At 34.6% G+C, this 21,087-nt stretch overlaps 1 protein-coding gene across 6 annotated transcripts in view; it reads left to right on the forward strand.

The window, feature by feature from the left end:
- Positions 1 to 21,087, forward strand: part of METTL25 (methyltransferase like 25) — an 89,643-nt gene that overhangs the window by 27,585 nt on the left and 40,971 nt on the right. For 5 of the 6 annotated variants that reach the window (XM_040593877.1, XM_040593873.1, XM_040593876.1 and 2 more), the window contains exons 6-9: positions 13,897 to 13,991; positions 16,505 to 16,534; positions 17,653 to 17,726; positions 20,187 to 20,280. In XM_040593877.1, the coding sequence (XP_040449811.1) occupies positions 13,897 to 13,991; positions 16,505 to 16,534; positions 17,653 to 17,726; positions 20,187 to 20,280 (293 nt within the window). The remainder of the gene's footprint in view (positions 1 to 13,896; positions 13,992 to 16,504; positions 16,535 to 17,652; positions 17,727 to 20,186; positions 20,281 to 21,087) is intronic. The other variant, XM_040593875.1, reaches the window with a different exon arrangement.

Here is a 21,087-nt window from a genome sequence, read left to right on the forward strand (position 1 = left end):
AATGATTCCTTACACGAACATAATGGCTTCATATCACTCTGTTTCACTGAAATAAGGAAAGATTAGTCAGTGTTTTAGAAGCATTAGAGTACAGATGATTTATGTGTTGCCTAAGTATATTTTCGAAGATATTCCACAGCCAATGTCTTAAAATAGCTATCACTGATACCATGGCAACACAGGAAAACACTTCCAAGCAAAAGATCAAAAAGCTTGATTTCCTTTCCAAGGCATCTTTAGATATTGCTACATAGGGCACAGTTCCATGAATTTGTGACAGAGCTAACTAGTCACTAAAACCCAGATGTTTTCTATCAAAATTTATCCTGAAAAAAATACGAAACTTGAGAAGAATATTAACTAGGTAAGTTTTACAGATGTTAAATGACAGTTTAAGTTATTGAAGTATTTTTCGTTAATAAATGCAGCAAAAATATATTAAAACCTGAAACTATCTTAAATTTATAATTTTGTGTTTATGGACACAGTAACAGATTATAATTGAGAAAGCCAAAGTTTCTATAATGCACAGTAACTAAAGCATATCTTAGATTTGGGGTTTGAAAATGATTTTGATTTATTTCCCGAAATGGAGGAAAATTTTCCTTCCCCCCTGCCCTCTGCTCCCCCTGGCAAAATCCTGTTTAGTGATGGAATTTTTAGGAAAAATAAAAACTCAAGGTGAAGTCTTTAGTCAAGGAAGATTTAGTCTTTCCCATGAAGAAAAAAGGCAGTTTAAGTAGTTCCTCTCCTTTGTTTGGAGTCCTACCAATAGACTGAGATACTATGAAGTCATGGAAGATAGATGCTGTGGAAGACCTGAAACGGATTGGGTTATTTGTGTTTCAGTACTGCCTTCACCGAGTCTGGCAGTGTATACAAAGATACAAAGTAGGCTGTGCATGAAGGATTTTGATGAGGATAATGAAGATTACTTTCCACTGAAAAATGTCAGCTGAAGGAAAAATGACATTTAATTCCATTTAATTATGATCTCAGAAGATGCTGTCAAGAATTTTATATCAGTATTTGGAATTACTTATTCATCTTAAATGATCTTCACTCAAGAATAATTCTGTCTTTTTCCTAGTACTGAAAAGTACATGCAAGACTTTGCTATCACTTTTTAATATGAATCCTTTAGGATTCCAGAATCACTAAAGATAAATAATTGTCCCTTGGTTATGATCCAGGCTTAACATTTGTGAATACAGATTTGCTGTATTTTCATTAATATTAATGAAGAAATGAAAGTTTAGTGACATAATTTCTGTTTTATTTCTGTGATTGAAACAGTTCATCTAAGTTGGATTAAATCTACGGAGATGGTCCCAACTTTAAAATAAGCATCAAACTTTCATCATATTCATGATGTTATATTAGAAATGTCTTTAGCTGATTTATTCAAGGTACTTGAATACCTGAAATTGCTGAGAATTTTGCAGACTTCTGTCTCCACTTCTACAGGTAATTAATATCTATAATTCTTCATTTTGCTATTAAAGTATGATTACATATGTTAATGAATTAGCTTGCTTTCACACCATCTACTACGTTGTTAGACCTAAGAATATAGTTTTAAAATCTGTATTACTTATATCACGTTGTCAGGCCTTTTCTTTTAAATATGTAGCATCAGTATATGAAAGAAGATTAATATATTTTTATAGAAAATAATATTTTGATAACAAAGTAGAATGAAGCTGCAAAATAAACATGCAGCCTGGCTTCAGTATCCGTAACAGAGATATGGAAACCATGCAATCCGTTAACAAAAAGGTTCCTCTATTTCATTATCTGTCTTCCATAGAGGTCAATAGCAGGCATACAGAGAAGAGTATAAAACCATAGGGAGTACATACCAATACTTCCCCCAAATATTCTCTTTGCTTCCAGCGTGTTTTGGCTCATGAACTTCTTGGAACAAAGTGATATATTTGCATTAAATAACCCTTGATGGATTTTTATTCCTTGAATCCTTCAGGTTGCTTTTGAACATACGTAAACTTTTAGTATCTATAGCATGCTACAGTAAGGAATCAACTGCATGTTTTATGAAGAAGCATTTCCTTTTAATTGTCTTAATGCTGCTTTACTGCATGGAGTTCTTTTATGCCCCTTAATTTCTGGTTTAAAAGCCAGTATACTTCTGTCCCTATTTATTTTCTCCAGCCCATTCATGATTTTGCAGATTTTTCATTCCCCTTTTATCTGTTCTACAGCTTTAATTTTTTTTAATTACTTAGTCCTGTTATTAAAATGTTCCTTTAATTAGGACTATTCTGTGTCTGTTCTCTGAACCGTTTTGGGTGGTGTTACTTATTATCTCAGGTGAGAAAAACAAATCCAAACACAGAATTCAAGATTCAGGTGCAGCATGGATTTATATGGTAGCATAATAGTGTTTTCTGGTGGGTTTTTTTCTTAATAATTTTAATGGCTTTCTTTTTCCTTGTCTAAGTACTGGGATGATCTTTTCATCAAACTGTCAGTTCAAAGCCATTCATTGTATATTTAAAGGTACTGTTTCCCCCAATTTGAATCACTTCCATCTAGCTTCAATTTTGTATGCCAATTCATCTCTAATTTTTATTAGAAGTGGCTTTAATTTTTATTACCCTTAGTATCATCAGCAAATTTTGTCCTACGCTTCATTAACTTTTTCAGGTCATTTGTGAATTTGATCAACAAACTGTTCCAGCACAAGTCTCTTTAAGCCTCTGCTGGTGATCTCTGTCCTCTGTGAAAAATGGTATTTTATTCCCATCCTTTGTTTCTGTCAATTACTTACCCATAGGAATACTTTTTATCTTGTTCTGTGCTTTGATAGTTTCCCTAATGGTCTTGGTGAATGCCATTTGGAAACCCACTCTGTCTTTCTTGTCTAAGCGTTACTTGAAGCCTTCAAAAAAAAATCCAATATGTTTGTGAGATACGACTTCCCTTAAAAAACTCACGTTGACTTGTCCCAAACATGTTATATTTGCTTATATATCAAATGAGTCTATTCTTTAAAATATTTTCATATAAATGTGAGGCTTCCTGTTTGGAAGCTCCCTGGACCTTCCTTTGAACTCTTCTTAAGCATTAATGGTACATTACCTGCTTTTCAGATCTTTAGAACCGAAGAGTTATAATCAAGAAGTTGCACACTGCAGTTTGGCAATTTGAACCTGATTTTAGGTTTTGGATGAACGCCATATGGCCTTGGCAATTTTTTGCTGTTTACAACGTCTGTTTTTCTATAACTTCTAGGCATCCTTCAATTTTAGGTATTTCATCTGATGAGTTTCTTTTATGAAACAGGACTGTGGCTTTAGAACTCCATTTAGCTTTCCTTCCATGCTTTGTCTCCTCGAGCAATCCTTTATAGCTTTATCACAATGATAGTCCTATAACTACTATCTATTTATAAGCAATACTGTAGACACTGAGATATCTGCAAGAGGTCAAAGAGATTTGAGATTAAAGAAAAATTGAGGTCTATGCAAATTATTATCAAAAAACATTCAGAATTATTTTTACTTTTATAAACATTGAAAGAAAAACATTTTGTTTGCCTGTGCCAATTACACTATGGATCTAAGAAAGTTATCTGTTAATAACCTTTTTTCTTCTGTCACCATGCAGAACACAGTTGAGAAAGCTTGTGCTTTCTCAAGGAGGAATAATGTATATAAATACCTTAACATTTTCATGCTCTGGAATGGAGTCACAATGTTAGAATGTAATTAAAATTACATAGCTGAAAGAAAAGAGTCAGGTTTGGTTTTTTTATAATGACTATTATTGAGATCAAGTGCAAAAAGACTAATTATCCTGAGAGCAGAAGGATTACTAAAGCTATAAATCCTTGGTAAACAAGATTAATCTCCTGTTTGGATGGTAGTATTTATAACATTGTGGAGGCATAATGTCAGTGTATATTTTCTGCTGGTGTGAACAAGGTAATTCCTTCCCTGACTTCTGTAAGAATAGAGTCTGTGCATAGTGACAGCCTTTGTTTGTCAAGAGCAGAGAGCTTATGGTATGTGAACTAATGCCTGTTTCTCCAGCAGTTATTAAGGACTCTAAAATGAATCCTCTGGAAACAAAATATCATGAAGATGATGAACTACATATGTTCAATATACCACTTATTTCAGTAACATCTATAGGAATGTAATAATAGTATTCTGGAAAAAAAAAGTATCAGACAATTGTCTATTTACCTTTTTTGAAACAGAAAAAGATGGATTTTTTCAACATAAAATCTCTTACATTCTGCATTTTATACCGAACTAGGCAAATAAACACATTGTCTTATTTGACAAGGCAGAACAAATAGAAAACTGAAATAAGACAGAAAAAAGTTTGCTTTTGAAAGTACAAGCCATTTTCAAATACAGAACTTCAGAGAACTTTGTCCATCTTGAAATACAGTTTCTGCAAAGTTATTTGATATGTCTTCCAGTTTTAGTGAAGATTACTGATTTTTTATACACCTTAGGATACTGCCTTTTTACACGTCTTTGTAGCATAATGTCGATGTAAATACACAACTGTGCATATTCGAATCCTTCAGTCTATAGCATCTAAGTAGGCTATACAATTCGTAGTATTCGAATTACTTCAGCAGGGTTCCTTTTAAGCATAATATTCTGCACTGAGTATTGCAATTTCAAGGCCTCGGTGAGAAAAATCTAATGTCTGGTGTGACCTTTGAGTGTTAATTCCAACTTGGACGTTACAGGGTTTGTTGTGCAGAAGACTTGTGATGTATTATAATAATGGTAATCCACTCCTACAGTTCTTACATGGGCACATCTCGTGTTTGTTACAGAAGACTTATTTCCACTAAGATAATACATAAATTTGGCAGTTAATGATGACTGGGATGAGGAGAATTAGAAGTAGATGGTAAAAAATATACTTCTGTTAATGTTACTGGTTACATTAAAAGATATATAAGGATAGCTACATACTGTGCCTGTGCATATATTATATCTCTTTCTCCTACTTTGCAAATGGGATTTGTCTGATTTAGGATATCAGTTCTTTTGCTTTTTTAAATTTGTGTCAGGCATTGCTACCTGAGTGCTATGAGAGATGTCCGGTAGTATGAGAAAGTGGTAATTGGCTTCAGTGGGAGTTTTCTCTAAGTGAAAAAGGTAGACAAGTCTAGTGTCTAAAACAGACTTTGCCAGTGTTGAAATTCATCTCCCTTTTGTTTGGAGTTTATTAAAGGCAACTGCAGGATATTCCATTGTCTAGTTTGAGAAAATAGATTTTTATACATAAGAAGTTGAGAAAAATATTCGATCACAGTATAAAGAATTTAAATGTAAAAATACTCTTCCTTTAGCTTATACATTTTTAGGGCAGTTTATGGATTCTGTATCCTGTAATTTCATTTTATTTTTGTGCTAAAAAGACTTTATAAATTTACCATGTTTACCAGTAAATATGAGATTCTTTCCAGGTAATTTAACTTAAAAATTAGGGGTTGTTTTCCCTTCCAGTTGATACAGTTGTAATCAGCACTTAGTTAAAATGTAAAATTTTTAATATGATTAAATAAATTATTTTAAAAGTTAAATTCTTGAGTAGCAGAATATAGTGTTCTTTTTAGTCGTAAATATTTTGGTTTGTGCATTTTGAAAAATTACTACTGTCTCTTGAATCATCATATAAATGGAAATGGGATCATATTTAATACACTATATATCTAAATCAAAGGCCATGTTTATTTCTTATTCACTGGGTGTTTGAAATGGAGTTTCATGTTTCCGTGTTGATTTTTAGTATAACTAGTGCTAAGTTCCTAGAATTAAGCAATAGGTCTAAAAAGCAATATTTTAAGATAGTGTTAGCAAAGAACTTACTCTAATTTCCTGTCACAGCTACTACTCTCAACTTCTACAGCAATTCCTGGGTCCACTGGTAGTACTAGCATGAACTCTGTTTTCTCTGGGGAGACCAGGCCGCTTCTTCACTGAGCCAGTTCTGAGCCTTAGCTCTTTGTCTCCATCCTCGCGCTGGTTCTGTGATCTGCCTAGATTAGGAGGCTGCAGGGCCTTTCAAGAAGTAACAAGTCAGGAAGGATGGGGGTCCCTCCCTACCTTGCTGTGGCCCATGCTGAGATGCCAGTACCGACACAAAGCTGTCGGTAACCATTTGTTCATCTTGTACTTGGTGTTGCCCTTCAAGTTTTCCTTTAGTTTTCAGTAATGTATTTCTGTTATTAATCATGTGTTACTGTGTTCAGCGTAATAGATGCTTCGAATATCCCTCTCTCTACAAAGAATGTTTTAGTACGAATATTTTTAAAGAATCTGATTCATTAAAAAAATGAAGAACATAAAGGAACAGTGTGGCCAGCAGGACAAGGGCAGTGATTGTCCCCCTGTACTCAGCACTGGTGAGGCCGCACCTCAAATACTGTGTTCTGTTTTGGGGCCCCTCGCAGCAAGACAGACACTGAGGTGCTGGAGAGTGTCCAGAGAAGGGCAACGGAGCTGGTGAAGGGTCTGGAGCAAAAGTTCTGTGAAGAGCAGTTGAGGGAACTGGGGTTGTTTAGCTTGGAGAGCAGGAGGCTCAGGGGGGACCTTATCGCTCTCTACAACTGTCTGAAAGGAGGTTGTAGGCAGGTGGGGGTTGGTCTGTTCTCCCAAGTAACAAGGGACAGGACAAGAGGAAACGGCCTCAAGTTGTGCCAGGGGAGGTTTAGATTGGATATTAGGAAAAAGTTCTTCACTGAAAGGGTTATTAAGCACTGGAACAGGCTGCCCAGGGAAGTGGTTGAGTCACCATCCCTGAAGGTATTTAAAAGGCTTGTAGATATGGTGCTTAGGGACATGTGCTTGGCAGTGCTAGGTTAACGGTTGGACTCGATGACCTTAAAGGTCCTTTCTAACTTAAATGACTCTGTGATTCTATGATGAATCTGAAATAAAAAAATCGAAGAGAGGAAAGGAAATGAATTTACATTTTTTAATGCCATTTACAGTTCTCACATGCCCTGCTTCTCACACACACACACACACCCTTTAGTTTTACATTTCTAGGCATGCTGGCTATATTCCTTGGAAGAAGGAAGGCTCTAGTTAGACAGAAGGGAGATCCTCCCAGCACTTACTAGATCACAGCTTTTTATATGGGTAAAGATGCATTTTAGACATTTACTGTACACTCTTAAAGATACATTGATTTTCTAACAACTTCAAATACTAAAATAGGAATGATGGGACAGAGAATAAATAGGAACAAGGGGAAAGGGAGTAATTTAGTCCTGTCTATTACAGCTTTTTTCTTTAATCTGGCCATCAATACGCCAGGAACTACCCAAGCAAGGACATGATTCCTATGGTTATCTGTCAAGTGTTGCTTTTTGAAGTAGATAGCTGAAGAGCAGATCTGAGTGCCCGCCTTGCGGATTCAGGCCTGTACAGGTTTTAGGTGCCGTGTCACGTTACCCTTATCCACTTGTCTTTGGCGAGAATCCCAAATCATTGTGGGGCAACTGGTATATGATTAATACAGTGATTTTTCAATGTGCTTGGCAGTCCTTGCACAAGTACCTCACACTAACAGCTGTACCTGATCTTCAGTTGTGGCTTTTTTGTACAATTTGCTCTCTTATTGTTTTTGCCTTGAGTATTCTCTAACTGCTCAGGAGTGGTTTAAAATGGAGCCTTCACACAGTCTTGCATTTCTTTTACTTATTTCTTTTTCTTTCACTGTCACATAAGGAAATCATAGACACTGAAGTGCACTGGATGTGAAGTTCAAAAAGGCAGCTGAAGTTAATTAAAATTAATTGGAAGTTAATTGAAGTTAAGTGTCTGAACTCCAGGTTTCTCATCCTTTGAAACTGAGAAAATGGGAGGGGGAAAAAAAAAAAACCAAAACCAAAAAAACCAAAAAAACCAACCCAACCCAAAAAAACCCAAACCAATAAAACCTTTGAAAGCTGTGGGAATTACCATCTTAAATACCTAAACCATACACTGAAGTAGAGAGGCAAATTGAGGAATTATACTTTATAACTGTAGTGGAATCTGGAAACTGGGGGGTACAGACTGGGAGGATGGACAAAGTTGAGACCCTAAGACATCAGGAAGGAATCGGCTGAGATACATGTTAATATCAAAATAATAGCAAATGAGTAGGAGATATGACTTTTAATGTAGTAAAAAAAAAAAAAAAGATAATATAGAAAGGAAATTTAAGTTCTCTTAAGAATACTTCTACACTGAGTGATTATATTGCTACCTGGAACGTGGTCTGATACTGATCACACTTCATAAATAAATGTAGAGGTAGGTGTTTTTATCTAATGCAGTTTTTAAGTTGTAAGAGACAAAGATATGTTTAAGCTTTTAGCATTGACAAGATTATATTGCAATGACAACTCATCGAATGGTATTCTTAGGAACTACTGATAATGCTTACAGCATTTTGAAATACATTCCAAATTTTTAAACATTTTTATATTATCATTTCAAATCATTAATATATTTCTGTATTAAAGCAAACAACAAAAAATGATAGGTGAAGTTCAGTACAGAAACTGATTTCAGTCTTAATGGCAATTTTTAAAGGAAGTTGTAAGATACCTGCCACTAAAAACTACCATGTGAGTGGTTTCTTACAGCACTAGCTGTGGGTGTACTGTCAGCATAACTGTACTAAGTTAGAATAAGCTTTTTTTCTCTTGAAGTTATGTTCTCACACTGAAAAAATCAAGAGTCTGGTGTTTCACAACATTTCAATAATAAATTGCCTAAGATAAAGTTTAGGAATGAAATAAGCAATGTTTGTTTTTTGAAGGAGAATGTGATTTCTTAAACAAAATACAGTGAGAAGAGGAGGAACTTCAGCCTGTGCACTAAAAGGATATTTCTGCCTTCTCTTTGCCACATGCTATTTACAATCTGATGACCTTTATTACTAGAAAATAAGTATCTTCTATTGTTATGTATATACTAGAAAATCTTAAAATCTTAAAAATAGAATAGAAAGATAAATTGCATTTCAAGAAAGTCAGAATCCTCTATTTTGTAGTACTTTGCCATTTTTCATAACTTATTTGTGTTACTTTTTTTTTTAAAGAGCAGATCAAGAATTTCAAAACAAACGTTATAGTCATTTATACTGTACCACAGAAGTGAAACAAATCCCTGATTTCATTTTTCTTCTTTTTCATAAATTACCCATTAACCATTGGGATAGGCATTGTTTCATGACAAAATTTGGATTGTTTCTGCCAGGATGAGTTTAACAAATAGTGTTCAATATATTATTTCAATAAAACTATCTCTTCCAGGAGGTAAAGCAGAAAACTTAAATTGTATTATTGGGAACTGCAGTTCATAACAGTTGGGAGTTGCAAGAAAGTAAAAAGATGAGAAGCATAAATGCAAATATGTTTTCATGAAATGTTAGCAAAGGAAGATAAACCAGAAGCTGCAAGACCACGTGGAACCCTAGTTAAGCTTATTTGTCTAGTAAGAATAAAACCTGTCAATCCTGTTGTTTCATAGAAACTGTATAGTGCTGTAAAGCTGTGCAAAGTGAATTTTAAATGTTGACACACTGGTAACTGTAGTATCTTACTTCGAGATGAAGAACTATGGAAGACCTAATATTAACAATAGTGGAGAGCTTGTCCTGTTCTCTTGAACTTCCTTGGAAACCTCTGTGCACATACAGAAGGATTAGCTAGTAAAATCCTTTCATCTTACTTCTACTGCCAGATATTTTTTCTGTAACTACCAAAAAAAGGAAACATAAATAGAAAACATTCAGTGTTCTATACTTTGAAAATCCTGTTTCCTAGTGGCACTTAATTGTTTTGTTAGTTAAACAACTCTTAAAAAAATTTCTTTGAAATGCCGCTGAGCCAGTAAGAGTCTTAATGCATCTGTGAATAGGACAGTAACAACAATAAGGCTCGCCTGAAGCTTTTCTCCGTATCCAGTCAGAATTGAATCACAATGAGAGAATTTGTACTTGGTCTAATTATAAATATGTATTTGCTGTAATTTATACTTTTTTTACTACTCAGTATAATGTTTTCCGTGTACCAAATGTCCATATGTATTGCCATTTTTTTCATTTGGAAGTTGAATAGAGAGGGGAAAAAAATCCTATACAAACAAAGTTCAAAGTCGTACCAGTGCTCCAAATGGTATATGCCACTACTATTGTGGTGTTAAAAAAATTACACAAAATGGAAATCCAATCCCTCTACAGAATTTAAGAGCAATTCACTGAAGGTCTTACAAAAAGGTCTAAATAAATAGAGGACAGGAAATAACACATGACTTCCAGGACTAAGGTAAGAATTAAGAATTTAATTCTGCCAAAATACTAAAACCAATAGTAGTATTGGGTTCCCAGAAGTGGAAAGGTAATCTGACATACTTTAGAGAAAATTTAGTCTTGTTCAGTTGATGATAAAGTATGAGACACTACATTTTACTTAAATTTAAACTTTTTGACCAATGTAGACCTGAAGCTTTGTATTCTTTGCTAGACAGTGTTGAGTGAAAAATTCTATGAATAGTTTTCAGTTGTGGATGGCTTCTGGATGTATTTGCACTTGTTTCCCAAAATGTTAATCTCCTCCACAGGATTTCAAGTATGTAATAAACCAAAAACAGATTCTTCATGTTCTCTTCAAAGGGTATAACATTTCTGCCTGTTAGAGGTGTGTGAGAAATTAGCTGCTGAAGAGTTAATCATGAGACATCTGTGTGGTCTTATGAAGAGTCAGTAAATCCATTGAAGGATTGCTTAACCTATGAGGATATTTAAGAAGATTGTCCCACCTGTTTTTCAAAATCCATAAAGTTCCTTTGTTTTTCAAAAGAGATGAAAAAATTGTAATGGTAATAGGTGGTGAAAATTTGGAAAGTTCCTATTAAAATACTTTTCAAGGAGAGGGGGTGTTATGGCTACCAGAAAAATGTTCTTTACTATCAAAAAAGAATGGTAAGAACAGGATTAGTGTATGTGTGTGTATATTTTATATATATATATAAAATATTTATTTTTTTTAAGCAACTCTTCCATGAAACTATGAATGTTACTAAATTGAGTCAGAGAGAAATAATAGGAATTTGTGCCTTGGCTAATGGCTGGAATTGTTCTTTTCTGTTTTAGTCAGCATTATATATTTTTGTGTAATCTGCACTTTGTCTTACCCTGCTGTGTGTAACTGGGTGCTTTGGATGAGAATGTTTTCTTCTACCAGATGTATCAAATTTATGGGGACAGCAAGTATCCTCAAGCTACCTTAATCAGTATTTTATGTGTAGGTTTTCCAAAGAACCATCCTGTTTCACAAAGCTGAACTAGGGTGGAACTTTGCATGTTGTTCATGCTACTGCTTTAACATTATCCTATGTTCTCTTCCTCTGTGATTCACATTAAAATTATAGTTTGGTTTATAGATTTGTTCTAGAATGTAACAGAATATTTTTTCCAATGATTTATTTTGGTGCAATATTGGTAGCAATTTGTTTTATTAACTGTGTAATTTAGTCTTTTTAAGAAGTTAGCTTAGTGGTAAAGTCATAGTTTTTTAATTGATAGGTTCTAGGATTATATCCTATCATAGCTTCAGTTCAGCTCATCAAATGATTTCCTGGAATTCCCCTTTTTGTTTACTTTTTGTGGAAGGAATTCTGTCTGATTGACTCCTCTGTGCTGAATATGCGCTGTTGAACACTTGAACTGTTTGCTGTGACACCTTCCGTAGAATACCCCTACTTAAAATGTTGCTTGAATGGTTTTGGAGATTTATACAGTTTAGAACAGCTGCTGTATTGTCAGATAGAAGCACAATATGGTAATTAGTGAGCTATATAATATTAAGTATATCTGAAAATAGTTGCAGATATTAAAAGAAATTCCAGATATTTAAAATGTAGCTGATAAATATATGAACTTTTTAGCAATATATTAATTCGGTTTTGTTTGCTTTTTTTTTTAATTAGCAGTGTGCTTGAGAGTGGCCTGAATGTGGAAAAATAAATAGAATTCAAGACAATATTGTAGATATGTGGTCAACTTTGGATATACACAAAAAAATCTAAGTTAGGGCATTGTTTTCCCTCTCTTTTTCTCCTACTTTAGTTTCAGTAATTTAAATGAAGATGGTGCTTTGTCTGATTACCTTTTTCACAGGTGTCATAAAATCTTTGGAATTATGCATGAGTACAGTGCACTAATATTGAGATTGTAGCTCAGCGGGTAGCAACTTTAACTTGCATGGATGATTAGTTTGCCTAGAGGACAGGGTGTAAAGTAGAAGGGATTACTTGAAAAGATAAATTATTTAATCTTTCTAATTCAGTTTGAAAAGTTTTATTTTGAAATAATGTAACACAGGTATTGGAAAGACTTATAAGTGTGTGAATCATACAGTGGAACCATGGCAGTCACTCTTTCCTCTGCAAAAAATATATGTAGTAAGTTCTTGTTACCATCCCTGCAGTGTGAATACTAAGGTTTATTCCATGTACTTAATAATTAGACTTGAAGTTAATTAATGTTTTATAGCTTGTCATGAGGAACTTACAAATTCTTAGTACGTGGCTAGTGCTGAAATGAGTTGCAGTCTGTTTTGTCAAATTTCATCTTTATATCTAAAGGAATTTCCTTTCTCCTTTTGCTGATTATCCAGAATTAAAAACCTATTGAAAAAATCATGGTCCTAAAACCAGTATTCATCCCCTAAGAGCATCTGGCATTTCTAAGGCTAAAAGGAGAGCAGAGTGTGAGGCTCCATGTAGAAGATTACCTGCTTGCTGTTACTCTCTAGAGATCAGCAAAGACTGGAGACTACTGCTAGAAAACCGATGTTTTTCCTGTGGGAAGGACGGTCATCTTTATAGTTAGATTCCTATTTCCCTTTTTCTTTGCTTAACTTTCATGAAATGAATTTTGCTTACATGTATGTATCTCAGACTGTTGGTAAATTTGAAGAGTTGTATTTCTGCTGTCCTTTTTTTAACCCTGTTACATGATTTATCTTTAAGTATGCGCCAGTCATCTTTCTATGCTAAAAAAGCCAGGATCCTAGCCAATTTGGGGTTTTGTTTTTTACAGAAAGTAGTAATTCTTATTCAGCATTCTAAAATATCAGCTGATAAATGTGCTAATGAAAGTTCGAAACATTGTAGAGTTTGTCTACACTTAAAAATGGGTATTGTGAACATCTAGAAAGTAATCTCTGTACTTCAGTTTTCCCACATTTGCATTAGTTTTGAACATGAGGAATTGCATTGTTATTCAAAATATAAATGATACTGAAACAAACTGAGCACAGATTGTGATGCAAATGCTTCTCTGTGTTTTTGAAGAAACAACAAGAGCCTTTGCAGCTGCTCTTTTCTGGAAAACAAACATTCTGCCTCGCAGCAAAGCGTGGGCCTTCAGAACTGAAATAAACAAATACATATTGTTCTGTGTGATGCCTAAAAGCTGTTTATGATAAAAGAAGAACCCAGTGAGAAGAGATACTGAAGTCCTGCTACACTGAATGACTTCCCAGCTTACAGCTTGTGACTCATGGGATGGGATGGGGTGCCATGAGTATTTGCAAAATCTTATCTTGTCCCTTGGCACTTTTTTTTGTGTGGATTTTTGTAAAAGACACTCACTTAAAATCATTTTGGAAAATGTGAAATTATCAGAAATCCAGCATAAACCAAAAACATTGTTATGGGGAAAATACATGTTTTATAGCATGACCATGAGTTTTGGTACTGGACTAGGACAGTTAAGTGTTTTTGTTACCATTACCTACTGTTCATCTTGCTCAATACATTGTTTATTCTGAAAGTAGGAGAAAAATAGCCTATGAAAGCTGTGATTTTTGTGATATTTTTCCCCTCTGTTTTGCAGAATGCCCCGATGAAGTGTGGGGATTTCCCATGTGTCAGTACTTGAAGGAGGAGGGCTGGTGCTGTGGTCGCAATGCTAGAATGTCAGCATGCTTGGTATGATTCACCTTCTTTTCTTTTTCCTGCTGAGAGCTTTATCCAGATGTTATAGGTTTCATTGTTTTTGGCTTCTAATCTTAAAGCCATGACTTTAATCCAAGGCTTTACAGAATAACATCATTAATGTTGTAAGCATGATGAATTATATCTGAAAAAAATAGTAGTGACCTTCCAGCTTTATATATTTTATACCTGCTGAAGGCATGAAAAAATGAGCATTGACAGAAATGTATTTTAAGAGTGGACAGAAAGGCCAAACCTTTGTTGAAACAAAAACCTCAGGGTAATAGTTCCCGGCCAAGGACTTAGAGGGGAACAAGGTAACTGTAGAAGGATTGCAATCAGTAACTCCCCCAATGCCTTCATGATTCATAATATTGAATGTTCTGACTGTTTAATACCTAAACAAACCTGCCTATTCCAAAAACTAGAAGAGCTGTAAAATCTATATGGCTTAAGAGACTAGAAACATCTTTTTAACATTGCACCAAGAGATTAAGTGCTTTTAAAGACCTAACATCAAGACAGGACAATGAACTGTTGTCCAATTCAAAAAAAAAAAAACCACATAGATACTGAAAATTTCAACCAGTTTTTCAGTCAGAAGACCACTATCCCTTTCCTCTATTAACTTTTAATTTCTGATACCGAGATGAATCACATCAGGTTCTGGCTAACCTCTGCTGCTAGCTCTGTACCTGTGTTATGGAAAACAGTATAGACGAAAGACTCAGTATAGGCTAATGTATCAAGGTTATGTAAACTTGAACTAACATGATAATTTAATGCTATCAGGAGAAAGTATAGGAGGACAGTTTAGTGTTTGTAAGGCTTAAATGTATTACCCTGGCAAGGTACAAGAAAAAAATTGTTCATTTTAGAGACATTGCTGCAAAATGTATTATAAAAAGTACTTTCTAAAAGGGATTTGCTTTTTGTCTTTTTCTTGTCAGTGTCATGCAATACCGATTCTTCCTCAGCTGACACATTAGCTATTTCCTTTCCCATTCCATTTCTTATAAAAAGAAGAATCTTGGGCTGTTTTTCAACAATGGTTGGAAGATAAATTTTTGTGAGCAAATGACCCCTAAGAGACAGTACTGATTGTGCCATATATATCCACTTTAGATTTCTCAGAAATCACAGAAATTTGGCAATTAATTTTTTTTGTTGCTATTTAAACAGTCACAAAAGGCACAGAGTTCTTCTGTGTCACCAAACACTTATACTGTTATTATGTTTGTAATTCTCTCTGTGCATTTTTTATGACTAGGATTTTCCCTGCATTCTAGGAGATATAAGGGAGACAGCACAATGCAGCTAGGTGCCCATCTTCCTAGGGGTAATGGCTGGCTAAGAGAAACTGAGTCTGCTGAACAATGACACTCAGCATTATTGCTGATGCTCATTATTACTTGTCATTCAAATTGGTTGAAGTGCCAAGGGCCAGAGGTTCTGGACAAGACTTTCAGTTTCAGACTCTTATAATACATGTTAGAACACACATCCATCTTCTAAGCAGCAGCAGATATGTGCTGGAATGAGAGCTATAGTTTATACAGCAGAAGCCAAACCTCATAGTCGGCCAAAGCCATGAACAGAGGAACTGCGGCTACCTGGACCATGTTTGAAGAACAGTCTGAAATAGAGGATCAGTTCTAAAACTAGAGAAGAAGTGGGTGATTGAGAGACAAGCAGTCTTACTTATTGTAGTGGAGTTTGGGGACTAAAGGTGACAATGACTTGTAAGTGGTGTGGCATTTTTGGTTTGCTGTCTGATTTGTGATAGTGTCAGATAATTTACTGAATTTTTATCTTCCTTTCTACTGCAATCTTTAATATGTGGTTGAAATTTTTGTAGGCACTTTTCAAAAGTATCTTTTCAACTGTGGAAAAATATTCCATGCTTTTAATTATTTGTCATTCTTTGTCACTGTGGATCATAAAAATTAAGTACTCTCACACCTACATCAGGATTTATGGTATGAAGAATCTAGTGAAAGATAATGTGCAGTATCTTAAACAGCAGTCTCTCTGAAGTTTTTATTTTATTTAACTTTACATACAGCAGGTCAATTTGTCTGAGTACTAAGGACTAAATATTTAAAGATATTGTTTGTTGAACTAATATTTACTTTAAAATAGTTGAATATGCAAAGTGAATTATTTGTATTTTGGTAGGAACAGACTCAAGAAAAATGCATTTCTTTTTAGCACTTTCACAGAAAGTAAACCTCTGAAATTCTTTTGCAATACTAAGAAGAACAAGAAAATTTTGCATGCATCTATTTCTATACAGTCAGTTGTCATGTTTCTCCTATAAATAAACTAAAATAACAGGAGCGAGCTGATTATAAGTCCCTTTATCACTTTAAAGTGTGCAAGCTCATGTTATGTCACACCATTAATCTTTTAAAATGTCGTCTCCTCTGACTTTTATACAATGTGTTTTGTAAAATATTCTGATAAAGAATAAACATATCAGCAATTTAATTCCTTCACTCTTAAAGGCTTTGGAGCGAGTTGCAGTTGGCCAAATGGTAAGTAATATTGTTTATTTTAGCCATTCTAAGATAAAATATGTTTTTCCCCCTTGAATGCTCTTAATCCATGACCTTTTGTTGAACTTGTGCATTTCTGGAGTCTAAAATACTAGCATACACAACATCAAATCCTGATAGATAGCATGTGTCATCATGAAATCACATTTTTATCGCTTTGATTGTACATAGTGAATCTGTTTTCTTTTGGCAATTAAGAGTCTGGAAAAAAGGCACCGCTTAAAATTTAAGGCATTAAACTACCCTTCCTAACTTCTTTCACTGTCTTTCAGCTAATACATAAATTCAGTAGAAATGTCCTTCAGATATCCCTGGTTTGGATCACTCTATCCTAGTGTTTTATCAGCTAATGTAAAAATAGAAATTGTTATGACAAAAGCTTGAACCTGTTAGAAACATCATCATTCTCATTTTTAATCCCTGTGTATTTTTTCCCTGTGAATACTTTGAATTACTGTTGTGCAAGTTATCTTTTTGGGTATGGTGGACACCGACTGTGCAAATATTTAAAAGGCAAGGCTGAGACCTCCTCTTTCCATATATAAACCCACTGACTCTAGTAGTCTTTTACTGGAAATGCATTTTGCTGTGAATTTTTAATTGGTAAGCATTAACTATTTTTAAACAAACATATTTTTCATACACAAAGGTACGAAGTTTTCAGTGTGTTCTGGTTTTATGAGCACAGTGCTTTCTGCATGGTTTAGACTACAGTGTATGGTGAGTCAGTTAGGGAATTACTTCTTTTGTCTTTAAAACAGCTTAGGTAAATTGTTATATTTATTTTGCGTAGTAGAATTTGGATCATGATCATTACATTTTTCCTCTGTTCTTTTTCCCTCTGCCAACCTTTGAACTATTACTTTAGAGTTTGGGTTTCTTCTTTTCTTGCATTCATGGTTATGTTAGAGTCTGACCCAAAAAAGTAATTTTAACTGGATGCAAGAACATTAATAAATTGTCCTTTTAAACCTGTTATGACTGGTCGTAAAGCATGCAAGCCAATAAGTTGTTAAGGAAGCCAATGCCGGTTTTGTTATTCTGATCTTAATTTCAATGCCAATTTTAAATCCTTGCTGTTGTAAATTTTTTTGCAGCTACCTACAGAATCATTGTTTTATCGAGCTGTTCTTCAGGTTATTATAGAAGAAATTTATGGTGTCATCAAAAGGTAGGAAGCTCTGAATTCATAGCATATGAACCAAAGATTTGATTCTCTTCCACCTCTATTCTGTAGAGAAACCATTTCTTAGAAAGCAGAAGGGTGTAAGAGTCAGTCTCATCAGACTTATGTACGTATTGGTATTAATACGCAGGATAGATTTCTTCGTCCTAAATTCACAGCACAAGGGTATTGCCTTTCCTTTAACCCAGAGCTGGTCCTCTTTGGTACTGGATACCTGGGTAAAACTTATCTTCACCAGAGAAGTGACAGCAAATTTACTAAAAAGTCAACACAATCCCGGGCTACCCTGTTATGCAGAGGTCCTGGCAGCTTTAATACTGCAGAGGACAAAAATACATTTCTGTTTGTCCTGAGAAAAACTGCTGAAAGCTCAATGACCATCACGGCTGTAAAGAACTTACTGCCTCTATACCTGCGCAGGCAAGTACTGTGCCCTTGTAGGATGGGATTTGGGGAGCTGGTGCTGAGGACCTGACATGTGCACTATACTCTTTTTCTGGAGTTGCAGTTGGATTAGATTTTGTCTAATTCTGTGGGATGTCTGCCTGTTAGCACTTGGATCATATCCAGAAGCACACATTCCAGTTTAATTTGAAAATAACCCATTTTTTGAGCTCTGATGCTATTCCACGGTGTGAACCAAAGCATGAGAGGTGGGGAAACCCAGAAAATTCACTTCAGAAGTACTCTTCTAATCTAAAATAAGTGCTAATGCAGATATCCCCAAATGTTTTGCTAAATGTTGAGTCAGACAGCTGACCCTTTGGAAGGTCAAACTCCTGAAAGAAATGCTTATTTATTTTAAAATTATATAAAATACCACACATAAAATCATGTCTACTAAACTGTGAAGGAAAAAAAAAGTGAGATAGGTGATAATATGTTTCATTTGTTAAAGGAAGTGTAATTTGGAGGAAGTGATTAAAGTTATACTTTTGCAATAAAAGCAATGGAAGGACACACACACACACAAACACACACAGTTTTATTGCAGAGCATGATGTTGTGTGGTGTGGAATATCCCTGTGGTCCATTTGGGTCAGCTGTTCTGGCCGTGTCCTCCCACACTTCTTTTGCACCCTCAGCTTACTTCCTGGGGGCAGAGGAAGAAAGAGAAGGTCTTGATGCTGTGCAGTCACTGTTGGGCAATACCTGAAACTGGTGTGCTACCAGCACTGTTTTAGTCACAAATCCAAAGCACAGCACTATATGGGCTCTGAAGGTAGCTCCATCCCAGCCAGACCCAGACAGTATCTTTATCCCGGTGACTTGTGATTATGAGGCAGATGCGCATCTTCCAAAGAATAACATAATTGTTATCTGAATAGCGTAATCGTTAACTGATTTTCAGACTCCATCAGCCCAAATGGGAAAGTACATTTTAATTACATATTAATTTTATTTATTAAATTATTAAATACAACCCTAGAAATTATTCTTGATGTGTCCCCCTGGGGTCCTTGCCAGTTAAACAGCGTTAGAACTGCACACTGAGTGGCGTCTTTCTGTTGACTCGGAATTGTTAATTCTGATCTTTAAATAAGGAGAAAGGGGGTTTGCTAAAAATAGAGAGGGGAAAAAGTTTTAAACTAAGGTATTTCTATTCAGTATTCCACTGATAAGGGGGGAGTGTATTTCTTCTCAAGTAATTCAGTACCTGAAAATTCTGTAGCTGAAAATTTAACTCCCATGCTGCATGGCTGGAAGAGGAATTACGTTAGGACACAGTCAAGAAAGCAAAGTCAAACTAACAAAAAATTTGCTTGCTTTTTCGCCAAGATATTTTAAACACAAAGAAGAGAACAAATGTAAGTAGTCTGTTAAGATTCAGTCTTCCTATATGTTTTTTCTAAGTTTTTGTGCATTATTTTAACATATTTTCTGGAACTATCCACATTTTTGGCTGGCTTCAAAAGCAAGCAACTGAGCTGTAAACAGGAGAAAATTCTGGCATCATTTAGTGACAAAAAAATTGTGAGGGTAAGAACATAAAGTAACAAGCAAATGTGAAATTTTACTCCAACTTGGCATTTGCTCAGTCCAGTGGTTGGTGGTAAATAAATTACTGCAGTATTATAGAAAATTATAGAAGTATTATAGAAGGAAATATCTGTCAGCAGAAATAAGAATTCTGTTATTCATATAGGGAAGTAAAAATACTAGGGAAGAAATTAAAAGCAGCCTTCAACTAAGTCTTAAATATTTAGGTAAAATAATAATCATACTATAACCATAATCGTACAGTTGCTGTATCTAGAAATTTCCTCAAGTATTAGCCTGCTTGTTTTGGTTTAAGTAGAAGGGGAAAAAAGGAAAATTGTCACTAACTTAGCAGTAGTAGCCATCTAGCTGATTTATTTCTCCTGAATAAAATATTAAATTAAAAATGTGTAAATTTCTGTTGTTCGATGTATAAAAGCCTGTATGTCAATGCTGTATTTGCAGTGATCGACATGTTGGAAAAACTTTTTCCAAATCATCCTCCTTCATAGATTATGTCAGAAAGTCTCTGAAAAAGCTGGAACTGGATGATTCAAAGGTGAGTCACTAAACAGAGACTGTGTGAAACCCTTATATCCATGTAAGTTCTTGAAGTCAGCACCACAATGCAATTTTTAAGCCACTGAGTTCATTTAGTTTGTATATTGCTGTATAAAATATAAAGTATTCTCATTTTTATTTATATTAAGTGAGACCATGCATACTTTTCTTGTATATTAAAAAATAAGCTATGTCAAAGTTGTTTTTTTCATGTTTTTCGGAAATAGACTTCCACGTAGAAATTCTTTAAATAATTTTGGTTTTAAATTACTTTATTCTAAGGACTTCATGTAATCCTTTTTCATATATGGTGCTCATGATCACAATTTTTTCAAGGCTTTCCACTATTTCTGAGGTTAATCCTACAGATCTCCTTTGAGGCATAAAAATGTAATACATACTCTATTTTATACATGCTGTCATTTAGAGGTAAATACACTTTTCAGATGCCCAGTGAAGCAGGCATGAAGGACTTATTGCCTGTGCTGATATTGTACATTTTGATAAAAGTAACTCTTGCACCCTTTTAAATCCAGCTGAAATACTATCCTATACAAACATGTTGCTTTTTCATCTGTACTTAAGTTTAAACTGAAAGTGATCCAAAAACACATGAATAATGAATCACATAGTAAACACTTTGACCTCTTTTTATTTTCATTTTTTCTGCAGCAATATTTTCTTGATCCCTTTGGACATCTTTTGAAACTGAAAAATGTGACACTGTAGTAGTATGTTTCTCCTGCAATTTAATTCCCAAACTATTTCCAATTTATTTCAAACAGTCTCCTTAAGTAGCGTTTTG

Source organism: Falco naumanni, chromosome 5 (assembly GCF_017639655.2).
Source record: "Falco naumanni isolate bFalNau1 chromosome 5, bFalNau1.pat, whole genome shotgun sequence".
NCBI classification, from domain to species: domain Eukaryota; kingdom Metazoa; phylum Chordata; class Aves; order Falconiformes; family Falconidae; genus Falco; species Falco naumanni.